Source organism: Populus nigra, chromosome 8 (genome assembly GCF_951802175.1).
Source record: "Populus nigra chromosome 8, ddPopNigr1.1, whole genome shotgun sequence".
Lineage (NCBI taxonomy): Eukaryota > Viridiplantae > Streptophyta > Magnoliopsida > Malpighiales > Salicaceae > Populus > Populus nigra.
The window spans coordinates 14,009,188-14,035,895 of NC_084859.1; the positions used below are offsets into that span (position 1 = coordinate 14,009,188).

General features: G+C 31.0%; 1 protein-coding gene across 3 annotated transcripts; it reads left to right on the forward strand.

Annotated features, from left to right (window-relative positions):
• Positions 1-12,485: 12,485 nt before the first annotated feature.
• LOC133701777 (SNARE-interacting protein KEULE-like) lies at positions 12,486-24,810 on the forward strand. 3 transcript variants are annotated; one of them, XM_062125863.1, is made up of 22 exons: positions 12,486-12,844; positions 13,474-13,532; positions 13,958-14,039; positions 14,547-14,625; positions 15,278-15,328; positions 15,438-15,534; positions 15,698-15,730; positions 16,686-16,811; positions 16,889-17,080; positions 17,168-17,251; positions 17,351-17,449; positions 17,528-17,604; positions 18,645-18,741; positions 20,229-20,354; positions 20,436-20,531; positions 20,683-20,802; positions 20,890-20,970; positions 23,029-23,219; positions 23,550-23,640; positions 23,723-23,812; positions 23,910-23,981; positions 24,351-24,810. In XM_062125863.1, exons 1-21 carry the CDS (start codon positions 12,769-12,771, stop codon positions 23,961-23,963), a joined length of 2,001 nt encoding a protein of 666 aa, XP_061981847.1. In that variant the 5' UTR covers positions 12,486-12,768; the 3' UTR covers positions 23,964-23,981; positions 24,351-24,810. The 3 variants fall into 3 exon arrangements, with proteins under 3 accessions (XP_061981847.1, XP_061981846.1, XP_061981845.1); XM_062125862.1 differs by lacking the exon at positions 24,351-24,810 and adding an exon at positions 24,122-24,300; XM_062125861.1 differs by lacking the exon at positions 24,351-24,810 and having other exon boundaries at positions 12,487-12,844; positions 23,910-24,300.
• Positions 24,811-26,708: the final 1,898 nt, after the last annotated feature.

A 26,708-nucleotide genomic window follows, 5' to 3' on the forward strand; every position in this document is an offset into this window, starting at 1 on the left:
ATATTTTTTTAAAAAAATTATTTTTGTTATCAACAGATCAAAATAATAAAAAAATATATATATATAATTTGAAGCTAAACAAATTCATAAATTTTTAAAAATATTGTTGGACCGCAATGCTAAACATGAAATAAATTCTCATTGTGGCCATCCACACATCACGTAGGCGCATTCTTTATTGTCCTTGTTTTATTTTAATTTGGTCCCTATGTATGAGATACTCTTTTATTTTGTCATTTCTCTTTCAATCTAGGTTATTGGTGAAATTTTCAATGATTTCGTGTGTTGATCTATTTTTTTAATGGATTTTCGCATATTTATTTGTATTTTACACGAATTGACGTGATTGAAATTAAGTAATTAGAGTCTTATTTGACTCAATTTCAAGTGATTTTAATTTCATGCAGTCGAAAACAACAAAACTTTATATTCTTAAATTTTGTGTATTAAAAAAGGACTGAAGTTTAATCATGTTGATTGATATGTGTGTGCATAAAACTTGATGAGAATGGGTATGGGGTAGGCAGTATTTATATCGATATCGATATTTTATTTATTTTATGAATAGCTAGGGAACGATGGTGATTGATAGAATCATCATGATAAGAATATAATTATATTTTCGTATAAAGAATCCTGGGAAGTCTTTTTGGTAAATGAATGACGCTAGCACTGACTATCAATTTTTTGTGTGCTTTAGATTTAAAAATGAAGCAACAAAACAAATAAAAGTTAAAAAAACCATAGCCAATTATTTTGGTTTCCAGGTGTCATGTTGATGTGTAATATCTTACATATATATTACTTAATTGCTTGTAATTTGGAATCTTATATGTTATTTTGTGTATGTTTTAGATCTAGGATATAAGATAATTTTTTTAGAGTTGTGTTTTTATTATTACTATTATTGTTGTTATATTTTTATTTTTATTTTTAACCTTGTTTTGAGTTTTATACCACTATTAATTTTTCTTTATAATTTTTCTAGAGTAAGAAATCAGAAATAGCCCCAACCTATTTATATTTTAAAAAAATTATTTCGTGTGGTTTGTAGATATGAGCTTGAGTTTCATTTGTTTATTTTTTAGATTTTTAAACTTATATTTTAATTTTATGATTTGAAAAGTGGATTTGGTTCTAAAAATCTAAACCCAAACTCATTTTTTTTATTAATATGGGTGTTCGGATGAGCTTGCATGCATCTCAACTAAGCTCACAAGTCCTGAAGTTAATGACCATGTAAGACTCAAGTGATTATCATATTAACAACCACATGAGTCGAACCTTAAATTATAAAAGGAACAAACCACTTAATCCCAAATTTTTATCATTATATCATCTACTAGATGGTTAAATTTTTTTTTTTAAAACTAGGTTTCAATGATTCAATGCGTGAGAGACCAAGACTTTTTGAGTCTTCAAAACACCGAATTTATAACTAATTAAAATCATGATCAAAATCGCATAATTCATAACTGATTAGAAAAGCTTAATAATTAATTCACATATCATGATAGAAAAGTTAACATTAACATGGACTTGCATAATAAATTCAATCAGGTTAAAAATAGACTTTTTTATTTTTTGTTTTCAACTTTATCTTTATATTTTTTTTAAAGAGAATTGTTAGATTATTTATTTTAGTTCAAACACCAAATCCTTTGATTTAAAACTCGTTGGAGAAAGTCGTTTCAATACCAAATCTTCGACCTTGTCTTGATTTAAAAAAAATTATAAGAAAATATTATTTTAATATATATTTAATTAAAAAATACCATAAACGAAGTTACTAAACACGCTTCCACGTTACTCAATACCAAAGGTGGACGATTTTTATATATCTACTGGTTTTTTAATAGGTTTTTTAGATGACCATTGAGTTTATATATGCATATCTCCTGTGAAATGCATATATATGTTTTAGTTAACACGGGATATTTTAATTCTCCTATACTACTGGTAATTAATTTTGCACAAATTACAATTTTCTGTCATATTTGTTATGATCTTAAAAGATATGTGCATTTCACAGCATAAATAACAAAATCATAAATATAAAATTTATATGCGCGTGTATAAAATATGTGGCGATAAAAAAAAACTGCCCAAGCTAACTGGGCGTAGCCCAAATGGCTTTCACGAGTCCAAAAAAACTAGTATGTCTTGGTTTTTTAAATTTCAATAGTTTGGGCTTGAGCCATACGACCAATGGGAAATCCAGCCATGACACACACCGCGGTGCAGGGTGATGAGTTCAAAGATAGTCAGTGAGACGATGCACTCTCCTTAACTTGCTCACAGTCAGTGCAACATTTAGTTTCTCTATTAATGATAATATTGTTAGTTTAATATAATATGTGATTAATTAGTTAGTTATATGTATTATTATTACAAATAAAAATTTATTAATAATAAAAATTTATTATTAATAAAAATTTAATTTATTTTTAATATTCATATAATATTATATTAATAAATCTAATATTTGATTTATAAATCTAGAGTAAATATAAATTTCATGGGATAAAAATGTTTCTTAAAAAAATTTATGAAGTTGTTATAATTTAAAATTTTTATTGCATTAAATCATTGTCTAAAATATTCGTAGTCGATACCTTTTTAAATACTAGATATTTATTAGACTTGTAGAAACTTATATATTTTATATTCTTTTATTTATGAAATGAAGCAACTGTTTTTCTAAGTCAGGGTATAAGAGATACATATAACTAATATGTTGGTGTTTTTCATAAAACATGCACACTAAATTGACTTGTATGGAATTTTTATATAGAGAGATTATCCATATCTATAGAAAGTTTTATGTGACGATTGTGTAAATAATCATTAGACTCGAAATCACTAAGATATCTTATATAAAGAATGCAATGCTTTGACCTTCTTACGTGTTATCTTAATCGAGATAACGAAATGACAGACATTGGGCACTGCATGAATTATATGAAGATATTTGAGTGATTAAGAGATGATTCATCACTCTGGTGAATTATGAAAAATGTTTCATTCGTTTTCAAATAGTATTAACTGAGAAATCCTTGTCAAAGATGGAATGAGATCTGAAAAGAGGTTTCAAATTGTATTCAAATGATTGATGACTATTATGTAAATAATAAACATGATTTAACATGAAAGACATACTCGATACTTTAATGTTAAATCGAAACATTATTGATGAAAGAATATTAATTACATCGAGAAACCAATCACTAAAATATTAAGTCAAACCATTAATGCCTTTTTTAATATTTGAGAATCATGATACGTTACTAGACAATGCACTTGATCTTCAAATATAAATTAATCAATTGTTGAATTGATAACAAATTAAATTATTTAATTCTATTTTATTATAATTATAATTATAATTTATATTTAGATCAACATTTTAGGAATCTAATGGGTCACTTGTATTAAGAACCACTAGTCAAAAAATAAACCAGGATGATTTAATTAAGCATGACTTGATTAAAATATATTTTAGAAATTAATTATTAAAATATAGTTAACACAAAGATTATATTTCTAAACATAAAAAAAAATCAAGTAAGGACTTGATTGAGTTAATTTATAAAATTATTCTAAATTAATATATAGATATTATTCATGTGTAAATTGATATTTTGCCAATTTATAAGGTTTTTTTATATTTTCCTATAAATAGTTAGATATGCCTTCTATTTTATAGTGATTGTCTACTAGACAAAAAAACTACGCAAGTCAGAAAACTAGCACTCTAGACATAGTAACCCCTCTATTCTAAATAGGGATTTAGAAGATTTCTCACTTGTAGTTTATATGGATTATAATTAGAGGTTGGGCAATTGGACGGTTTGTGGTTTGCGAACCCAGCCTTCAAATAATTATTCAAAGCCGAAGAATATTAGATTTTCAGGTAATAAATCCCTAAACAACTCTAGATCTGTTTAACGAGATTCTTGAGACTTTTGAATAATTTTGTTTTATTGTTTCCGTTGCATGTATGACATTAAGAAACCCAACAAATATCCTCCCCACATGTCATCTCAAAGAAAACCTACCAAACCACCAATAACACGACAAAAGAACCGCAACCAATGATAACACCAACCTCTTTACCAGTAGCACAACGACTAATAACTTATTTTCTTTATTCACTGCAATACACTTGTAAGTATTCTTCATCGTTACATAACTCTTCACAAGGTAAGCTAATGAGACCAAAGTTTATAGATACCTCGAGTCACCAGGTAAGTCTTTTGAGGTGAATACAATAAAAATAACGTCATACAAAACAATAGAACAAACAACATAAAGTAGCTTCCTATACTCTTGCTTTGCTAATCTCTACACATATTTTTCTAATGCTCCACTTATTATTTCCGTGCTTAATATACTCTTTTTAACTTTCATTATGCTGGAGGGTTTTTTATTATGACAATAGACTTGTTTTGCTGAGAAGCGTGAAAGTCACTTCATTAACTCACTAGACCAGTGATGAAGTTTACTCATTTTACCAATTCAATTTGTAACCGTGTAAAGCCTAATCTAATTTTTAAATTTTCACGACTTCATCACCTAGACGATGAAGGATATACAAATTGGATATTGTATATAGCTTTCCCTTTGCACATGTTCCTAGCATCTATCTCTCTCTTACCTCTGTGTGTAAAATTTTTCCTTCATACATACCTTTATCGGTGAGTTACATACAAACTATCATTGGATAGATCTTCATTGTCATATCTAGTTGGCTCTTAGTCTCATGTTCAATTCTCGAATTGCTTTTCAACTATCCATAAAATTTCTTATGTATTTTTTCATGGATATGATGTTAATTAACCAATATAGCGAATGAATAGTGTTGCCTTTATAAACACTTCCATTGTTATTTCTCAAATATTTTGAACTATCTATATTTTTTATGGTTTTTTTCCACTATTATTGAGTAACAAGATTAGATGTGAGAGTTTGAAGGAGTTGGATTTGTCTTTCTAATACTGATGATTAAGTTTATATTTGGTGATAGCTTTTGTTATTACGGTCTAAAACAAATAGGTTTTTTTAAAAATCATTTCTAGTTGTGGTTTTAAAAAAGTAATTCTTCAAAAGAATGTGTTTGGTTAAAACAATTATTGTAGTTTTTTTTTATGCAAAATAAGTGAAAAGCAAATCTTCATGAATGAAAAACATGTTACTTTAACTTTTACAAAACTAATGTTTAAAATATAATTACAAGTAAGGTCCAGTGCAAATAGTAGGCTAACAAAACAATTTTTTTCTACGTGGCTAGACAAAAGCAAAAGCTAGCACAATACCAAATAATTTTAATAGTTTTTTCACCTAGCGGTTCCTTTCTCTTAGATAATGTTTGGTATCATGGTAGTTGTCATAACCCAGTTCTGCGTTATTCCCTAAAATTTATTTTTTTTTCAAAATAATAAAATAAAATAAAATAAAGGCTAGCAATGTGAAGAAAGCAGATCAAGGAGGACTACAAAAATAGGAAAGAATCAAGCTGCAATTTTTTGGAGGAAATTCAAGGCCTAATTATACCCCATTATGCCCAAAAATTAAGGAAAAAGCAAATTCAAGGTCAAATTAAATGATTATTGGACGAATTTGCATAAAACTTAAGTCCAAGGACATAATTAAATTTTTAATAGGCCAATTTGATTTAATCATGGGCCAAATTGAATTTTAATTATGTTTAAGAATTAATTTGGGTCCAATTGAAGGATTTAATTAAGTGCAAGGGCTTAATTATACTTTAAATGGGTCAAATTAATTTTATTTGGAGCTTAATTGGTGAAAAATTAAGTTTGGGAGCCTAATTTGACCTTAATTGAGAACATTGGAATTTTAAGAGACCAAATTTAATTTTTACCAAGTTATTTGATTGAAATCAGGGGTAAAATTGCAAGAAACTTGAAGTTTTGGGGTCAATTAGGGGCTAAATTGAAGAAATCCAAGACCAAGGACCATATCGCATTAGGCACGTAACTTTAGGGCTCCAATTGAAGTTCATCAGGGTCTTAATTGAAAAAGTTTAGGGTTAATTAGAGGTTCAATTGAAAGCAATTGAAAGAGGAAGGACTGAAATGAACTTTGGCAAAAAACATAGTTCCAGTACTGTTCATCTTCTTCTTTAATTCTCTGAAATAGCTGGTCTGGTTATCTACTTTGTAGTTGCATTTAATGTACCTAACGTCCACCAAATTTTCCAAAACTTGCACGAAACTGATCACCAGACATCCCTCTACGTCTGGGTATGGTCGTCACCGGCTCACTAGCAAATAAACGGACGTGGAACCACCCCAAAGAGGCCAACTCAGGCAGCCTGCAGCTACAGATTTGACAATTTGACAGTGCACCATGTCTACTTTGAGCCAACGGTTGGGATCCTTCCCATCTAAATTAAGGGCTGAATTTTTTTTTCAGTGTAGACAAGATTGCCTTCTTCCACCGCCTATAAATAAAGGTGGATTTCATGGCCTGAGAGAGGAGAAAATCATGGCCAAAGTCAGCCAAAAAAACCAGCCATTTTCCATTGTTTCTGTAATTTTCTCTATTTCCTCTCCCTCTCTCTCCATCGTGGCCTTCAACCACCACCACCCTCATCACCAGTCTTTCCACCATCAACTCCACCACAGAAAGCCAATACAACCACCAACCGACCACCAAGAGTCACCATTGGTTTCTCTCTCCTCTCTATAGCCCCTCCCGCACGTTTTTTTTTCTTTTTTGCTTCCTCTACCGCTAGAGACCATCTCTGTCACAGCCTCAGCCACCGTTTCTACCACCAACCGGCCACCAAGAAGCCACTGTGACTCTCTCCCTCCTTTTCTTCCAGCGTCTCTCTCTCCTTTGCAACCTTTTCTTTTTCCTCCTATAGCAGACGCTGGCCTCCACCGCTGCAACCACCGGCAGCACACCGTCATCCTCGGTCAGACCACCGCCACGCCAGGTTGTCCGTCCTCTCTCCCTTTCCCCTTTTTCTTCTTCTTTGCTGCCTCTGTTCACTGAGTGAACAGTGAACGTGAATTATAATTCACGTCCTACTGTTCACACATGAACGGTAGGCGTGAATTATAATTCATGTCCACTGTTCATGCAGTGGACTATACCTATTTTTTTTAATCCAAATTTTTTTAAAAAAAATCATTTCAAAAAAAATTATGATTTTCTCGCATATTGTTTTACCAATTTTGCATAATATCGGGTTGTATATTTACACTGTAAAATACAAATCCGGTATTAAAATACCCGGTTTTATCCAAAATATTTCAAAAAAAAACTCAAAAAATTTTCAAAAAGAAAAAAATATTTTATTGCATACGGCCAAATCCTAAAATTTTTCCAAGCATATTTTTCAAAAAAAAAAACAATAATTGCATCGTTTTCATGTTTTTTAAAAAAAAATCCAAAAATGGATATCGTAACCAGTTTAAGATTATCTATTAGGATTTGGCCAACATGTCAAAAATGTTTTTCCATTTTTTTTAAGATTCAGATGTAGACTTTAATATTTGTAAGGTGTAAAATTACACGATAAAGTACACCCTTAGGTATTAAAGATACAAAGTGTAGAAATACGATGCTAAAATTTAGACTTTAGAACGGTTAGGATTTAACCCAATAAGGTAGAGATTCTCTCATGAAGAGAGATCTGCCTTGAGTCTTAGAAAAGACCAACGAATAGAAACCCGACTTAGAAAAAAACAATCAAACAACAATGCAGCTTACCTTAGGTAAGGTGCACTAGAGGTAATGCGTCTTCCCCTTGCACAACCAGTCCCTTACCCAGACCTTCGCAGACCATAGGTTCCTAGTAACCATAATACTAGGGGGCGACTCCTAAAAATTAATCATAATTTTATGATTAAATCCAAAAACCCTTCCCAACACAACACCCCTCACACAGGAGGCACGACATGAGCCTCCACTGTCGCCTCGCGACAATAGTTTCTATTTTTTGCTAAACCACCAAGAAAAAAAACTGTTTAGTTAACCAAAAAGCTAATGCTTTTTGCATTAGATCCCTCGTGTAATTGTATTTCAATACTTAATTTTGTTGTTAAAACCTTTTTAAAAAAATTACAATCATAAAAACTATCATAATACCAAGGTTAGTAAGAGAGGCATTGTTTGAAAAAGCGGTTGGACCACACTTTTTAAATTTTTTGTTTTTTCTTAAAAAACTTTAAATCAATATCTTTTAATATTTTTTATTATTTTAATGTGTTGATATCAACAATATAAAAATTATAAAAAAATATTTTTTAATATTTTTTTAAATAAAAATATCTTAAAAAATAACATCTATTATACTCCTCAACACATTTGAGTGCCAAAAACAAAGCACGATATAAACTAGTGAGCTTATCTAGAAACCAAGCAAAATCTGAATGTATTGCAACATTATCCTCCTAAAACCAGGTTAATTTGAATGAGAAGGATATATTAAATTATAATATATTTTTTTGAGATGTCATAAAATTACCGTTATCACAGTCAGCACACGTGTTCTTTTTTTGTTCCCTTCAGCGAAACAGTAATATTATTGGATTGGAAAAAAAAATTATTTAAAGGAAAAAAAAAATACTGAAATAGTGGAGAAGGAAGCTTCTTAGACTCCTCCAAGATCACACAAGGATGGAACTTTCTTGGATTTTTATTCCATGTAAAATAGTCAAATACTTAACAACGAAGTATTCCCAAACAAGGAATGAACTTGTACAATGATGTAGATAAACACTATGATTGATGAATGAATAACTGGACGCCAGATGTCAACTTATACTAATATGGAAACTTGTACAATGATCATTGCTTTCGTTTTTAAATTAATGTCAACAAAAATCATTTTTTATATATAATGTTAGTAAAAATTTAAGGGTTGTTCCGTATCATTTTTATTTTTTTTATTTTTCATTTTTTAATTTAAAATTTGTTTTATCATACAATTCTTTATTTTTCAATATTTAGACCCTTTTTGTTTCATGATTCCAAACTTTTCTGTATTTATTTGTTATTACAAAAATTGATCAATGAAAAATATTTTTCTATCTAAAAAAATTTACTTTGATTTTCAGAAAAGTGCCTTTTATTTTATTTTAGAGGGAAAACACTTTTCATAAATTGTAAAAAAATTAGAAATGTTATGTTATTTACTGATTATATTAAATTTGATTCTCAAACTTTTGATTGCTATATATTTTGTTTTGATTTTTTTTTTCAATTTTATCCCTTAAAATTTGATTTAATTTGATTTTTGTATCAACTTTTAATCATTATTTTTATGATTGTTATTTGCTTTTCTCTTATCATTTTTTAAATTGAAAATTTTTATCTATCAGATTTGGTGCTCATTCTTTTGATTGTTATTTATTTTATTTGAAATAATTTATGAAATTGTAATTTTTTTTTAATTTCATCATCTTTCAACCTTTTTATATGTTAGATTTGATCTCTATTATTTTGATAATTAGTTATTTTATTTTAGATAATTTATAAAATTATATATTTTTTTCAATTTTATTCTCATTCAACCTTTTAATTTGTAAGATTTGTTTCTCATTATTTTAATAAACTTGAAAAAAATTAACAATTTATTTTCTACCTCGTTTTCCATGACATAGCCAAACACTGAAAAATATTTTCCAACTTATTTTTTATGATACTACCCAACATCAGAAAATAATTCACTTTTCAAAAATCTATATTTAAAAAAAAAACTATTTTCTAAAAGGAAACTACTTTCCAACAAACAAATAAGGTCTTAGTTTAAATCAGATATTCAATTTACCTGGATTGATGACTATTAAAGAGAAAGTTAACATGCAAGAAAACACTATATATATATATATATATATATATATATATATATATATATATATATATATATATATCTGTGTGCGCACGCGCGTCTCTGTTTATCGTTGATCGTAAGGAAATGACAAATTTGCCTAGTAAAAACTCTTAATAAGTTGTATTTTTAGAGATAAAATGGTCTTTTTCATATGTCATTTCTAATTGTCAAAGGATGTCCTAGTTTTTTCATTATTTTTTTGCATAATAAAATGACTTTGTTACCCCTAGATAAAATAATCATTTAATCATGGTCTCGGGTTTTTTTAACATTCCATATTTTTTTTTATAGTATAATTACTCTATTACCTCTTGATTCAATTTTTCAAAAGTTTGACTCGAGGGGCTCGCTTATAATTTTAAAATGATTTTTTTGTAATGATATTGGGTTCCCGAGGTTAACATAGTATTTTTGAAAAAAACAAAAAGCTGGCGACGCGTGTGTTGCATGTATCAGCCGCTCTGCAACTTTTGAGCAACACCTATGAATGACTCTGGTGGTAAAAAGATATAATTTCATCGAGCCTTTCGATTTGTCTTAGCCTCCTCTTTCTTTGTGTGTAGCACGTGTAGTAGTTGGACCTTCATCGTGTCATTGACATCTTTTTTTTCTTTTCTCGTTCCTCCTGTAAATCCATGCTTGCCCTCCACATTTTAATATAAGCCCTTCAAGTTATTTTTCTTTTGATATTGTCCCTTATTTTTTTATTTGATTAATTTATAAAATTTTGTTTTGTTTACAAATTCATTCTCCTTTAATTTTTTCTTGTCTATTAGATTTTGTTATCGTTATTTTGATATTTTTATTTAGGTTTGTTTTGAATTTGTTTTTTTTTCAATTTCACCCTTTATTTTTTTCTCATTCCATATTTGATGTCTACAATGACTTTCATACTTACCCTCATTCAATTATTGTGGACTAGCCACCTCTTAATTGATCGAGGTTATTGTTGTCTTGTTTTTTTTTTTTGCAAAGTTAAGTTACTATAATGCCCATAAATGCAAAACAAAACCTAACTTGAGTCTAAGTTTTTTTTTTATAAAAAAATTCACTTTTAAAGTTTAATTTCAAGGGCTTAATCGTCATCTTAAGAGCAATATGGTCTTTTACTTAATGTTGATAATAATGTAAAAATACTATTTTATTCTTTTTTTTTATTTCATCCATCAATATTGAATTGGTTGGAAAATAGACCTCGTGAACGTTTTTTTTCTTTGTTTGTGGGTTACCACGGTTTCAAACAAATGTTAATTTTAGGATTGATGCTCGAAATTATGAGCATCTAATTTTTATCATATAATCAAGTAAAAATTAATTTTTTAAAAAGTTATTAAACACAACTTCACGAGTTGTGTGTGATTGAGGTCATTCAATATGTCATCGTCTCAATATTATTTTTTTTTGTTTTTCTTTATAAGTGAATCCATGCTTTTGTGGTCATCTGAGTTTCCTTTAAACCAATTAGGCTAGCTCTTGTATCGTTTAATTAGAAACTCGTGCTAGGCAGAGAGTAAGGTTAAGTGATTTCAAGATTTATCTATTTGCTTGGGTTTCATAGCATTGCCGAAAAATTCTTATGCTTTAAGTGTTTTTTTTTACATTTAAAAAAATTATGCGACAAAGCACAAGTTAATGAACTAGTGTTATCTAAAGTTGGAGTTCTTGTCTTGTCCTTTATCCAATCCAAGTCAAACTTCTTCGTGATTTGACTCTTCACTCAATCACCATTTTAGGTAATTTTTTGAACTCGACTTTATGCTAACTATAGATCTAGTGAGTGTTTGGTAGTGCAATGACTTTTTGTTTTTGAATGTGTTTCAAAAAATACATTTTACTTTAAAAAATAAGATCAATAGTTTTTAGTGTTTTTAATAATTTTGATATGTTAATGTTAAAAATAAAAAAATAATTTTGATGTATTTTTAAGTGAAAAATACTTTAGAAAAATATTTTGTATTACAATACCAAACACATATATATTTTCAAAGGCCCGTTTGACATTTTGGTAGCAATTTTTTTTTGAAATGTTTTTTGCTTTGAAATGCTTTAAAACAATAATTTTTTATTTTTTTAAATTTATTTTTGATATCATCACATGAAAACAATCTAAAAATATAAAAGAATTAATTTGTAACAAAACAAATTATTTATTTTAAAAAGTTTTTGCACCCAACAACAAAGGGTACATTTCACTTAAAAAAATGTTTTAGAGAATATATAAGTCATATTTTACTACATTTCAACTTATAACTACGAAACAATTCCTATCAGCTAAGAAAAAGAAAAGAAACTAGACAACCCATCGAATTAATGTCGTGTTTGCATTAAAAACGATCAAGGTGCTTTTTACGAGGGAGAACGATTAATGTAGGTGTGAAATTGATGTAATTTTCTCTAGTAAATTGACGGAATTTCGTTTTCTTTTCTAATAGAGAACGATTCTTAATTGTAGTTTTTTGGAGGGAGAAATACTTCTAAGTTCTACATTAAGTTTAAATAATTGATAATTTTAACTAATCCGATAAGCAAAGGCTAAAATTCCATTGCAGACGCCGGTATATATCTTTCAACTCCTCTATTCCACGAGGCAACGCGAAATTGAACCGGCAATGGTCAACACGCTAGCCACCACAATCCAACCTTTATAAATTTCAAAAACTCATTTTTTTTTCAATTAATAAAAAATACTTCTAAATTAGTCAATTTTTCATCCTCTCTCTCTCTCTCTCTCTAGCCCCCATTTTGCCTCCTTTTGATATCCCTCCCTCCCTCCCTCCCTCCCTCCCTGCTTCGATCACTATAAAACGATCTCTGCAACTATCGTTTTTGGATCCGCCGATCAAGCAAAGACTAGAAAAGAGAGAGAATCGGAGGCTTTGGAGTTTTGATTTATCGTCGACATGTCGTTCTCGGATTCTGATTCGTCGTCTGCTTACGGTGGCGACTACAGGAATTTTAGACAAATCAGCCGTGAACGTAACTTCAATATCTCCTTCTCTATCCATGCTTTCAATTTTAGGTTCAGTTTGATTGATTCTAAAGCAAGCAATTTACTATGATCTTGTGCTCTTTTTTTTTTGGTTTAGTTCATTGGAGTGATAGTTTAGTTTATTTATTTATTTTAAGCTTCAAACTTAGTTGAGTATTTTGTAATGTAATGTAAAATGACTGGTAATTTTGTTATTTCTGATAAATGATCAGCACCTAATAAATAGAGATACTGGCCAAATTTAGTTAGGGTTTGCCATCTCAGTCGCTAGGAATTTGTTGAATTGCTACCTTATATCGATAAGAATGAAATAATTTGTGCTGGAGATTTCGATTTTAATCTGGCGAAGGTTAGTCGCTAATGCGATATCTGTATCTTTGTTTGGATTCTATAAATTTTGAAGTTGAGATTATTGGAGTTGAATATCTTATTTCTCTAAGAAGAATGGCTTTGATATGAGAAAATTTCTGCCCATTGGAACAAGTTGCTTGCTAAACAGACGAAAGCTTAATGGACCACCTTGAATTGGTTGATGCTGTTAATTTTTTTTGTTGAATTTGTGAGAAAACTAGGAAGGGAATGTCGTCTGTCATTCTAAGTTTATATTTCTTTTCAGGTTTATTGCATGAAATGCTTCGATCAGCCAAAACAGGGAACTCAAAATCAACTTGGAAGGTACCTCACCTGGTCCTATCAAATTCGTCATAATTTTGCAATGCCTGTAATCTATACTGTTTTCTCAATACCACTTAGAGTAAATGTTCTTGTATTTGATGGAGTTTCAAATAAAAATCCCAACATTTCACAGTATCTCAAATTGATTTTCCTATCGGTCTTAGAAACACGACACCTATGTTTTGATACAAATGGTACATGTCCATCTCGTGTCAACTGTCGCTTGAGTGTCCAGACGAAATTAACTGTTAGTGAAAATTTGGGACTCTATTAGAATCTTGCATGGTTACCTTACCCAATGATTGCTCAGTTTAGACAAGTGTTTTGTTACATTTTTACGTGATTAGAGTTATCCTACCATCGTTTTCCATCTTTTAGAATGTGCATTTCTCGTTAATGTCGGTTCTTGAATCTCTTACCTGCAGGTTCTCATCATGGACAGACTTACTGTGAAGATCATGTCATACTCATGCAAGATGGCTGATATCACGCAGGAAGGAGTTTCATGTAAGGAATAAAAGGGAAACTCTTAAAATTTGCGATAGTTCAGAACATTTCATTACAATTATTAAAATCCCTTTGAGAGACAGTTGGAGAAATGTTTGCTTTTTTGTAGTTTTTATGTGCAAAATATTGCTTGGCATGTATTGTATGCATTTAGATCACTTTAGAGAGCAGGCGGTTGCTAGCATCAAAGAATATTATTCTAGTATTTGCTGAGATGGAGTAATTTCATTGAATATCATGTCATTAAAATAAATGATTTAATTTCACACATGGCTATCCATTGAAGCATTTCATTCTCCATACAACCATACCAGAATTCTGATTGTTGTAAATTACTGAAACATGTTGTTCTACAATATGATATTCTCTTAGCTTATGTGTAAAATTCCTCAAATTGCATTGCAAATGGGATTATATGGTTTAACCAATGGGAGAATGAGCATTTGAATTTTAATTGCTTCATTCACCATTCACCTAGTTGCTTGATTATCATTTTTCTCATTGCAGTGGTAGAAGACATATACAGAAGAAGGCAGCCGTTGCCCTCCATGGATGCTATATACTTCATCCAACCAACAAAAGAGAAGTAATATATTTTCCTTTGGTTGACTTTCCATGTTCATTATCCTGCCCTTAAAAAAGAAAAAAAGGAATATTGGTTTTTTGGAGCTTTTCCAATTTAATTGCTTCGCAGCAATTGGGACTTGCCTGAATAACATTAAGGCATATTTAATTTATCTTGAATAGATTGTATATAGAGCACGAGAGAGATTATAAATCTGAATTTTAGTTCTTAAGGCAGGTGAACGACTTTTTGAAATGCACTCAGTTTAGTAAATATGATCCTCAACCCTTTTGGGTATTGTCTCTTATTATTAACTAGTTTACTTATTCTAGTTGATAGGTTGACTAAGGGACTTAACCTCATGATGCCTGTGCTCCACGTTGAATTTTTTGTTTTTGTTTTTATTTAGTAATTCTTACACCCATTACTTTTTGTGATACCTAGTAGTCTGTGCAATTTTATCACATCTTTAAAGAAAGAATTGAAGTTCTTATCTGCAGTGAAGGCAGTGTATGGGGACTTGTCTCCCTGACTCTTGTTTTTTCTGTCATCATGTTGCTAATTGTCTCTTATTTTATTTAAATAATGCTGGTGGTGTTCTTTCTTTCTTTCTTCCTGTATATATTTTGTTATCATAAGGGGTTGTGTTCTTACTATTAGTTTTATTTTGCAGTGTTATCATGTTCTTGTCAGACATGGCTGGGAAATCGCCTTTGTACAAAAAGTATGTGAATAATTTTTATTCATTGTTCTCTGGGAGTCAATTTTAACTTTTGAAAGTCCAAATTTACTAATTATTGTCAACTTATTTTTTTTCTTTTCTGTATATGAAGGGCATTTGTTTTCTTCAGTTCCCCTATATCGAGAGAACTGGTTTCTCATATCAAGAAAGATTCAAGTGTATTAACTCGCATAGGTGCATTGAGAGAGGTATAGGTCTCTTTCTCATTAAAAATTTTGGTCCTTTGGATCAATAATTGTGCTGAAGCAATTTGATTTATCAGCTAGATATATGTTCTCTTGATCCATCATTGTTTTAAAGCTTACAAATTGATATTGACATATTTGTCATTTTGATGTGTGAGCTATGCAGATGAATTTGGAGTATTTTGCTATAGATAGCCAGGTTTGGTGATGCTACTTCATTTTTCCGGTTCAATATCATATGCAAAATATTGATTATCTTTTTTATTTTCTTATTCATTAAATTTTAACAATAGCTATTTTGCCGAGGAAAAGCACTTTTTTTCAGGTTGAGTTTCCAGCAATGCTTTAGAGATGCCTGATTTCATCAATGATATTTAGCAGCTCCCATGTTTCTTTTGTTTCCATCCAGAGATTAGCGTCACTAAGATTGATTTTTAGAGCTAGATACTATCTTTTATTTGAAAGTAGTCATCATTATTTTCTCCAGTGCAACACAGTATGTCAAAAGGCACATGACATGGCAATCTGTAACAATTCCATTTTCTGACACTAAGTAGCTTTTTTGGTATTTATGCTTCTTCTTCTTCTTCTCAAGAAAGCCTCTGGTGTCTTGAGCCTATAACTCCACGAGAGAGATGGGATTGGAAGCTTCAGTCAGCTTATAAAAAAAAAAAGAGCTTGTGAAAAAGAAAAGGAAAAGAGAGAGAAATAAAGATGGAATTGTTCATGCACCTGGTGTTTATGCCACAGTGACCAGTGATTATTTTTAGGGTAACTTAAATGACCAAGCTCCAATGCCAGGTTTCTGAAGATCCAGTCAATGATGATGCCAATGTGTCACAGATAACTTGAAACTGCACAACCTTTTTAAGGAAAATAATCTTTATTTTTCTTTTGTTTTTTAAATAACTCCCCTAAGGGATAGTTTGAGCAATTGAAAGCAGCTAGTATTTTATTTTCATTTTTTTAAAACAATTATTTTTTATATAAACTTATTGTTTGATCCTTTTCACAAATTTCTGATCACACAGTTCAAGAAGCTTGTTTCTTTTGTTTGTGAATTTTTCTTATGTAAACCCATAATTTCCTTTTCTTGCGCCTATCTTCATTGTGTTATTCTTTTCCCATTAGTGGTGATACGTTGTTCCACACAGGGTTTTATTACTGACAATGAAAGGGCTTTAGAAGAACTTTTTGGGGATGATGAGGATAGTCACAAAGGTGATGCATGTTTGAATGTCATGGCTTCTCGCATCGCTACAGTTTTTGCTTCACTACGGGTATATAGAATGGCTTCCATATGTTGATTCACAATCTCTTGATAATATTCTTAGGCATGCTTATGTCTATTTTTCAGGAATTTCCTTTTGTGAGGTTTCGTGCTGCCAGGTCCCTTGATGTAACAACAATGACAACTTCCCGTGATCTAATTCCTACAAAGCTTGCTGCTAGAATTTGGGATTCTCTAACACAATATAAGCAAAAGATTGAAAACTTTCCCCAGACAGAAACCTGTGAACTGCTCATCCTGGATAGATCTATAGATCAGGTCTTTAAATGCACATTGCTTATAAACTCATTACTTGCTTTTTGCATGGCTTGGTTTTGTTGCTCGTGCTAATTTAACAATTTTTAGATTGCTCCTGTCATACATGAGTGGACATATGATGCCATGTGCCATGATCTGTTGAATATGGAGGGAAATAAATATGTGCATGAGGTAAGTCAATAGTTGAGAGTTCTATCTATACTCTTGGATTTTCCGATTTGCTGTTGGATCTCTTTGGGATACTATTCATCAAGGAGTTTCCCTATTCAGGTTCCCGGCAAAGCAGGTGGTCCACCTGAAAAAAAGGAAGTTCTTTTGGAGGAACATGATCCTGTTTGGCTTGAGCTTCGGCATGCACACATAGCATTTGTATGTATAGTTCCTATGCATTTGTTAGATTTTATACATCCACCTGGTGAATGCTCTAATCCTTGGTTTCCTTATTAGGCTAGTGAGCGGTTGCACGAGAAGATGACCAACTTTGTATCAAAAAATAAAGCTGCCAAAATCCAACATGGTTCAAGGTTGATGAAAATTCTTTATTATGTAAATTGCTGACCATTATCATGATGTCATTCGTGTTATATTTTGTTAGTTTCATTAACTTTAACCTCATAGGAGCATTGATTAATGGTTCAAAATTCACAAATGAGTTAATTTAATAGAAAACTCAGTCCCTCTGCCCAACAATAAAGGGATGAGTAAGAAAAGGAGACCTATCAGGACACAAGTTTTCAAATACATGAAGTGACTCATGCTAGTTATAAGATGTTGCTCTAATTACTGATCTGTGTTACATTGATATTAGAATTGTTTCATTAAGTTGTTTATTTTTCAATTTATTTTTTATGGAGGGTTTTACGAATCTTCTTTTTCTTTTTTCTTCTTTTAGTTTTTCAGAGCTCTTGTCCTGTGTGCTCATTTAATTTACACTTCTTGTGATCCCAACTTCATTATTTCATGTCTTGCTTGGAACCACCTGGTTCATAATATTATGCAACCTGAAATTCCATTACCAAATGGTCTAGAGGCATTTTTTATGAAAAGAAAAGAAGATTATTTATTGGAAAACAGGGAGAAGTTGACATTGCAAACAGTAATCTGTCATCCATACCTACTCATTTGTCTCCTCTGGAAGTGCCCACGTCAAGGGAGGGTTGAGAAATTTTGGATTTTCGTAGGAACTGGTTGGGATGATGAGTAGAAGTATTTTAATGATGGCATGGACGATGATTTCAGGTGCTACTTGTTGATGTTGGAAGCGGGGACCGCCTGGATGACACACACACACGTGAAGTTTTGTAATTGAGAGGGATTGTTTTTCAAGGAGGGAGGTGGCTGTGAAGTATGGGGAATGGGTGGATGGATGGCAGATGCTGTAAGAAGTTAAAAATATCAGTGGAGTTAGTAGAATAACTGATATTTGTTATCTTAAAGAGAAATGTTCTTCCTTGTTTATATAAGTATCCTTTGAGCTTAGGAATGGATATATGGTTGTTTCTATACCAGATTATTAGTTGCTGTGATGGTATATCTCCAACCTTGAAGTTTAACTGTTGTGTAGAGATGGTGGTGAACTTTCTACACGGGACTTGCAACAGATGGTTCAAGCATTGCCTCAATACAGTGAACAGATTGACAAGCTCTCTCTCCATGTAGAGGTTAGTTTATTTCTTCTGACAGCAAACTGCTCATTTTCTCTTTTAGTTGGCACATTTGTAACATAAGGAATACAATTATAATATGATGCTCTTATTTCCAAACCTGGTTCAGAAGTTTAACTTCATTCTTCCTACTTGTTTAGCAAAATGACTCCTGGGCTCTGGACTACTTTGCCAGCTTATGCTTTTTTCAAGGCAATTTGACATATAGTGTAGCTATTATACTTTGTGGTTATTTGAAACTAATTTCTTCATTCTAGATATCCTTTCCAAACAACTTTTGTGATGAATGAATAGCTATTTTAATGGATGTGTATTTTGAACTCCAGACCTTTTCTGTGGAGATGGAGTGCAGTTACCACTAGGTTATGCCTAGGTCTCATCCCTAAAGATTGAATGTTGGTGTCTTGCAAATGAACAATGCTTGGCCTGATGACACTATGATATTGCCATTTAATGCTCATGCTTGATGTTATCTCTGAATCCTAAAGTTCTTTGGCTTTAATGTAAACTCCCCCCCCTCCCCAATGGTTAAGAGGTTGTTGATGCTCTTTGCTTATTAGCTCAAATGTTAGGTGTTTGATGGAGGGCTGATGCATATTTTATGTGTAAATCGACCAAATTGCATTCTGCTCTAATTGAATTCCCTAACCATTCCATTACTAACTCAAATTAATGACGCAGGATACTATTTGAGTGCTTTCTTGATTGTTGCTTTTCGTTTCTTGTTCATCTCTACTCATACTTTAGTTAGGCTGCTGAAGCCCCGTTCAGAACAGCACAATGTTTTTTTTTTAGAGAGTGCAGCAAATGGAATTTTTCTGGTTTGCTACTTTTCAATGTTGCCCTTTTTAGAGCTTTATGTTTAGGCATCCTACTCATGTTCTTTTGAGTGCTGCGTCGTAGATTTTATCAAGACTTTGCTCAATTGATTTGAGGTGACTTGTTAATTGATAAATTTACTCAACCCAACAAGTCTTATAATTATGAAGCTTCACTGGAAATATCATCTAAAAGTAGGTTCTTCAATTCTTCCTCTTCCCTCCCTTTCCGCATGTCGCTTTTGAGTTTCAAATATTTTCACAACACATTATATGAACTTTCCTTCCATACCAATGAGTGGAACTTTTTCCTTGATGGAAATGCCATTAGATATTTGGTTCTGTATTTTATTTGCATGGTTTTTAGTAACTTTGAAATTGTACAATGGATAGACTACCATAGGAGTTATTGTTGTTGCATGGTTCCAGATAAGAAGTTAATTATGTCCTCTGCTTAGAACCCATTATTCATGGGAGCACAAATGAAGTTCAATTTTTTTCCAAGATGGAAGCACATATTGCAATTAGCTTAAATTGTACTAAGTTTTTCTCCCCTTTTGAATACGTTTGGAATAGTGTGTAATCAGAAAGAGAAAGAAGACCCACTGGTTTATGAAATTTGCAAGTGGTCCATGGCTTTATACAAATTGTGTTTTATGGATGCAGATTGCTGGAAAAATTAATAGAATTATCAGGGAGTTGGGGCTTCGAGAGCTTGGTCAACTAGAGCAGGACCTGGTTTTTGGAGATGCAGGAATGAAAGATGTTATTAAATTTCTGACTACGAAAGAGGTAAAACTTGTGGTAAATTGTAATGGGTGCATTTCAACTTGCCAATAATATTTATAAAGTAGGAGTCTCACTCTTTTGCAGGATACAACTCGTGAAAATAAGTTGCGGTTGTTGATGATTCTTGCAGCTGTTTTTCCTGAGAAGCTTGAGGGTGAAAGGGGTCTTAATATAATGAAGGTACTTATCTTTGTTTTTGTGCTGGTTTTCATTTTCTTATACTGTTTTGAGGTCAGCCAGCAGAGCTTTTGTGATCTTTTGAATTCCTGATTTGATGTTATTGAGAACATTTTCCTCGCACATCAGAACTAATTTTATGAATTTATTTTAGCTGGCAAGATTACCGCAGGATGACATGAATGCTGTGAATAATATGAGATTGCTTGCGGGGGCATCAGATACCAAAAAAAGATCAACTGGTGCTTTTTCCCTGAAGTTTGATATTCATAAGGTGAACACAAATGTTTGTTGAAATGCTGTATCTAATCGTCAATTTTGAAGCTTACTCTTTCTTTTCTTCTTCCCAATCAATTGCCAGAAGAAGCGTGCTGCCAGGAAAGACCGCACCAGTGAGGAAGAAACAACATGGCAGTTGTCCCGCTTTTACCCCATGATAGAGGTACATCCGAGTTCTTATTTGATTTTTCATGTACAGTTACACTTTTTATGCTTTACTAGTTTTTCTGCATGTGCGTTGCACATGACCCACACATGATAAGTTGATTTTATCTCTTTAAAGTATTTATTATTTTAAAATGTTAGCCTCAAGCCTTTTTAAAGAATTTAAAAAACTTGAATGCATGGAAAGGAAGAAGCACCAAGGTGTCAATCAAACCAATGTTATGGATGAAAAAAATTCAATAACCTAAATATATTGACTTTAAATTCAATAATATCTTTTGTTTAAGTATAAAAAAATAAAATTTAACTTCATTTTTTTTTGTGATGGAGATAACTTTTTGTTCCCAAGTGATAATATGAAATCCTTTCCCGTCAATTAAAAAATCATTAAATTCAATATAGTGATTTAAATTATGTATTCAATAGATATTTATAAATTTTATTTTGTTATTAATGTAAAGTAATAACATGTATTATTTCATAAATCATGTAACTCAACATCATTGTTCTTTGAAAAGAGGAAGGTAATTCAATATTTTATTGCACAAATAAAATATATTTAATCATGGATTTAACAAAATCTCAAAATATAAATTTTTTTAAAAATCAAATTCTGTAATTTACAAGAACCGCTGACCAAAATTCACTTTTTTAGTCTAGTTTGGGGAAGACTTTGACAAAATCAACAAATTTCAATAAAATATTGATGCCATCAAGAACTTAATCTTAATCAATTCAAGAGATTTATGAGATCTAAAATTTTATAATTTGCATGCATTTGTTCACGCTAAAAAATATTGTATTCTTTAAAATCTTACATTTTCAAACTACTTTCTCTTGGTATGATAGAAAGCAATATCCTAATATAGAGGAAGGAAATTTAGTTTCCTAGATGTTAGAAATGTGAAAACTAATAGTACAACTAAACTATCCATTCCTTTTGTATGTTTACGATTTAATATCCTACCATAACAAATATTCCTAGTAAAAAAATTGATCTTTTATTAAATTCTTAAGAGTTTTAAGGATTTAAACAATCAAAATTTTGATATTGCATAATAACATTGTTGTCTTTACTAGACATGAGCCTGTGCTACACTGCGGGTTGACATTTTTTTTCTTTGTAAAAAATGATGTCTAGGTGCTGCAATCACGTTTTTTAAAAAATAGAAGAATAAGGACCCGGGTTATAGCCCCCGATTGAGTCTAATAATCTGATTTTATTTTAATTAGATGATAAAAGAATAAGCAATGATAGTAAACATACAAATTTTTTTTTAATAAAAGATCACGATATCTTGAGAAAAAAATATTAATTTGATGTCTTTTTAGGCAAAAAACAGTTTAAAAAATACTTTGAAAATCAAGTTAAACCGCAAAAACAAAAACACTCCCTTAAATCATACAAACACAAGGATAAGTTCAAGCATTGTTTCAAGTAGAAAATATTTTAAAGTTTCTTATCTCATATACTTATAAAATTAAGATAATTTCTTCTATCTAGATAATGTATCTATTATTTCGATATTTTCTTTTGATATATTTTTGTATTCCATATTAATAAATTCTACAAATTTAGTTGTTTTTTTCCTATACATTTGTGATACAATTGATTGAATATTGCTATTGAAAAAATCGAGATTTTCTCATATTTCAAAAATTAGAAATAAAAAATAATTTATAATAAATCATAATATACTTAATATACTAATGATAAGTATTCTTAGATAATATTTCTTTTTATGTTTCTTGCATCAACCGAAATAATGAAGTTTTCTTTAACTATTCCAATCTTTTTTCCCCTTTTAATACCATTTTAAAGAATTATAAAGTAGCATTCTCAAAAAAAAAAAAAAGAGAGAAAATTAAAAAAGTTTAAGAGTTAGCAGGCATGGAGTCATGTTCCTTTTAATCTCTATCTTCCAACAAGAAGTTAAACCAAACTAAACATCATGTGCCGCAGAGTAATTGTGTTATTTTTGACAGCCTTGATGTCTTGACTGTTGGTAAGATTATATGAAAAGATGGTACTCACCTAATGCAAATCTTTTTTCAGGAACTTATTGATAAACTTAACAAAGGAGAACTGTCCAAGGATGAATATCCATGTATGAATGACCCAAGCCCATCTTTCCATGGGACATCCCAGTCCACACCAATGCATCATGTTCCCGCTCCCCATTCAATGAGATCAAAACGGACACCAACATGGGCTCGACCACGGAACTCCGATGATGGTTATTCAAGGTAATATTTCTTATTCTTCCATGCGTAGTCTATTGAATATTCCATGAATAGTGGGAAAATAAAGCATGGATTTCAACTCTCGATAATTTCTTATTTAAACCGAACGCATCTATTGGATCTTTTGTTATGGTCCTGTGATCTATCAGTCATTGAATTCCCTGCTTGGTTATGATCTCCTGATTGATTTAGTTAATTGCTTATATGAGCTCGTTGTGCCACCATAGTGCTTTATGCCTGTCTTTGGAGTGTCAAGGAACTTGATAGGCTAAGAGTAACTTAATTATCCCTGTGGCTTTATTTGTAATGTCATTGCTTTGTGCTACCCTGCAGTGATTCAATTCTAAGACACGCATCTAGTGATTTTAAAAAGATGGGCCAGCGTATTTTTGTATTCATTGTAGGTGGAGCTACGAGATCTGAGGTAAGGAGATGTTGAATCCCAAATCAATGATTATGGTTGTCCTTTTGGCTTGTTTAGTGTTTTAACTCTAACTAATCTCCAGCTAAGAGTTTGCCACAAGCTCACGAGCAAGTTACAGAGGGAAGTAATTTTGGGTTCTTCAAGCCTTGATGATCCTCCACAATTTATTACGGTAACTAGTTTTCCCTGGTGCCTCCAATGATCCTTATATATTGTTATGTGAGCTGAACATCTGACCAAAATATAATGCAATTGATTTTAAATTGCAGAAGCTCAAACTGCTGACAGCAAATGAACTTTCGCTGGATGATCTGCAGATATAAATGTGTCGGGATTAGAAGGTGAATGTGATGTTTTTCAAGGTTTCTGACCCCATTTGTAATTTCATCAACAATTCTTACATTTTATGATATCCAATTTTTAATGTAAAATATCTGCCCCTTGATAGTCATAGTAGTGTGGTTCGTGTTTAATGTTACAGGAAAAATTCTGCCTAAGGCTGTAGCTTGTGTTCTGTAATACATGTCGGAGCTGCTGGGAAATTTATGATGTCTATAACGCTACCTTACTAATTAAAACAGGAAAAAAAAATGATTTGAATTACGAGGTCCTTTACAATCTATAATAGTGACCAGATGTCATGGCATGCTGGTTTAATCATGTTGGATATTATGTTTTTAGTGTACCTACAAATCTCCTCTGTATTCCAGAGAGCTGTACTGTGAAGGTTGTTTGGGTTCAGCGGCTCCTCATTTCATCTAGAGGAGGTGGGTTCTTGCATGTTTTGCATTGACTATGGAGTGAAATTTAAAGATAAAAGTCAACACAGCCCCCCCGCCCCCAAATTTTATCATGGAGATGAAGAAGAAAGAATTCTAATTATCAATAGGCCAGTCCAAGCAAGCTGGCAAGGAAAGAATGCCCCTTGCTCACGCGGCAAGAAACAAGGTGCAAAAACCGGTTCTCTTTTTATCTGATTGCATAAAGCAGAATCCAATATTCCAATTTTTTTGCACCGTTTATGGATTCCTACATGTACCATACCGTTCTAATTTTTTTTTTTTTTATCTATGGCCATAACGAGTCCTTATAGTCTAGGTAAAAATATAAATGTTTATTTTTAATCGTTGATTGATGAGTTGAATAAGATATGATAAGTTAGAGTTTTAATATATGTCTTAAGAAAACATACTTTTTAGATAAAGACAATATAATGTGGATTATAAATGATTTTCAATGTATTGGATGATTTTAAATTAAAGCACACATGAGAAATTAACTTGTACATACTGTGTGAAAAATAATAAGGTCTTTACCTTAATAAATGATGATAGAGCTTTTTTTAACTGCCACCAAATGTTCTAGCCAAGTCATCATCAATACAGAAACAACAAAAATGACTTATTGAAAGGTAAATCTGAAAGGAATGTTACATCATTAGTACTATAGGGTGAATAATTGTATGATGTAGTTACACAATATGAGGGCATTGTATTTGATTTTTATTTTGGTAAGCAGAAGTTTTCTTGTTCTGATATGACCGATAATTGGGTAAAACAAAGTATTTCTTATTATTTTTTTTTATTGAAAACTAATGTCATTCACTATAATTTGGATGTTATGTATATCAAGAAGAATATGTTTGATAATATTTTTAACAGGATCATGAACATGAAAGGAAAAAAAAAGATAATATAAAAGTTAAAATGGATATAGTTTTGTATTATAACCATCAAAATATAGAGTTGCTTAATGATGAGTTATGTGTTACAAAGCCAAAAGCTACCTTCTTTGTAGACAAAAAAGCATAGTTTCTTATCTATAAACGACTCAAGAGTTTGCGATTTACTAATGGATACATTTTTTTTTTACCAAACAATATCATTAAGTGTATTATATATACATCCCTTTATTAGAAATGATTATAATAGAGTTGATTGATTATCTATTGTGATGACTACATCTAATAGTCATGTCTAAGTTGTTAAGAAGGTAATGATAAAGTGATTGAAGGAGACAATGTATTTCAAATGAAATTATTAGTTGATCTATATCAAGTTATTCCATCTATCGAGTTAGAAAATCTAATTTTAATTTCATTAAGAAAAGTTAGGCTAATGTTGATATCGATGAGTTAAATGTAATATTGAATACCAATGGATATAGAGAAGTAGATGAAGATAATGAGATGGACTGGAAATTCAATGAAGAAGAAGAAGATGATGATGATGAAAACAAAGAGGATGATTTTGATTAAAAAGATGTTGGATTGATTTAGATATGAAACATCATTGTGTGATAAATTGGCATTGTGTAATTAAGACATTTGTCTACTATATTTTTTTTATATTTTTCAAGTGTTTATTGTTGTGGTTATGAGTTTAATATGGAAAATTATTGGTTTGAATATGCTAAGTGTTGTTGTATATTTAGGTTGGCTATAATATTTTAACTAACCCTAAAAAATTAATGAAATGTCAATGGATCAACAGTGGAAATAGCATTCCTAATGGATTCGCCGACAGAAATGCAAGTTCATCAGAAAGTTACAAAATGATCAGGGATTATTGATGGACGTGCAAATGTCAATGAAAAGTTACATAAAGGTTTTATATCCCCAATGAAATTGCTGATGAAATAGTCTGTTAGAAAGTAAGATTATTATTGGTAATAAAATCACCATTGGAGTTAAAAATTATTAAAAATAAAAAAATCCATCAACATTTGATGACGTATAAAATTATCGATGAAAATACCGATGGGAATTTCATTGGTGATTTAAAATCAAAATAACATTCGATTGTTCTTCCTTTTCTATTTTTTTTATTTTTTTCAAATCCTTAAATCCCTAAATCTTAAAACCCTTAAATTCTCTATAGTTTTTATAGCCAGTTACCGCTGCCTAAGCCACCAGTAACCACCACCAAAGAATTTCTTTTCTTTTATCAGGACCTTTCAAGAATGAGTTTTAGCTATTTAGTCCTTTATGATTTGTGGGCTTTTGTTGTTTTTTTTCCTTACAATTAATCTTTTTTTTTTGTTAAAGTTTGGATATTGGATTCTGTTGA

What these genes read in the sequence shown, in the direction of transcription:
- LOC133701777 (XM_062125863.1), top strand. Translation starts at nt 12,769, where the DNA reads ATGTCGTTCTCGGATTCTGATTCGTCGTCTGCTTACGGTGGCGACTAC. An exon ending in CACGCAGGAAGGAGTTTCAT is followed by an intron (nt 14,040 to 14,546) that starts GTAAGGAATAAA and finishes TTCTCATTGCAG; the next exon opens with TGGTAGAAGACATATACAGA. An exon ending in TCCGATGATGGTTATTCAAG is followed by an intron (nt 23,220 to 23,549) that starts GTAATATTTCTT and finishes GCTACCCTGCAG; the next exon opens with TGATTCAATTCTAAGACACG.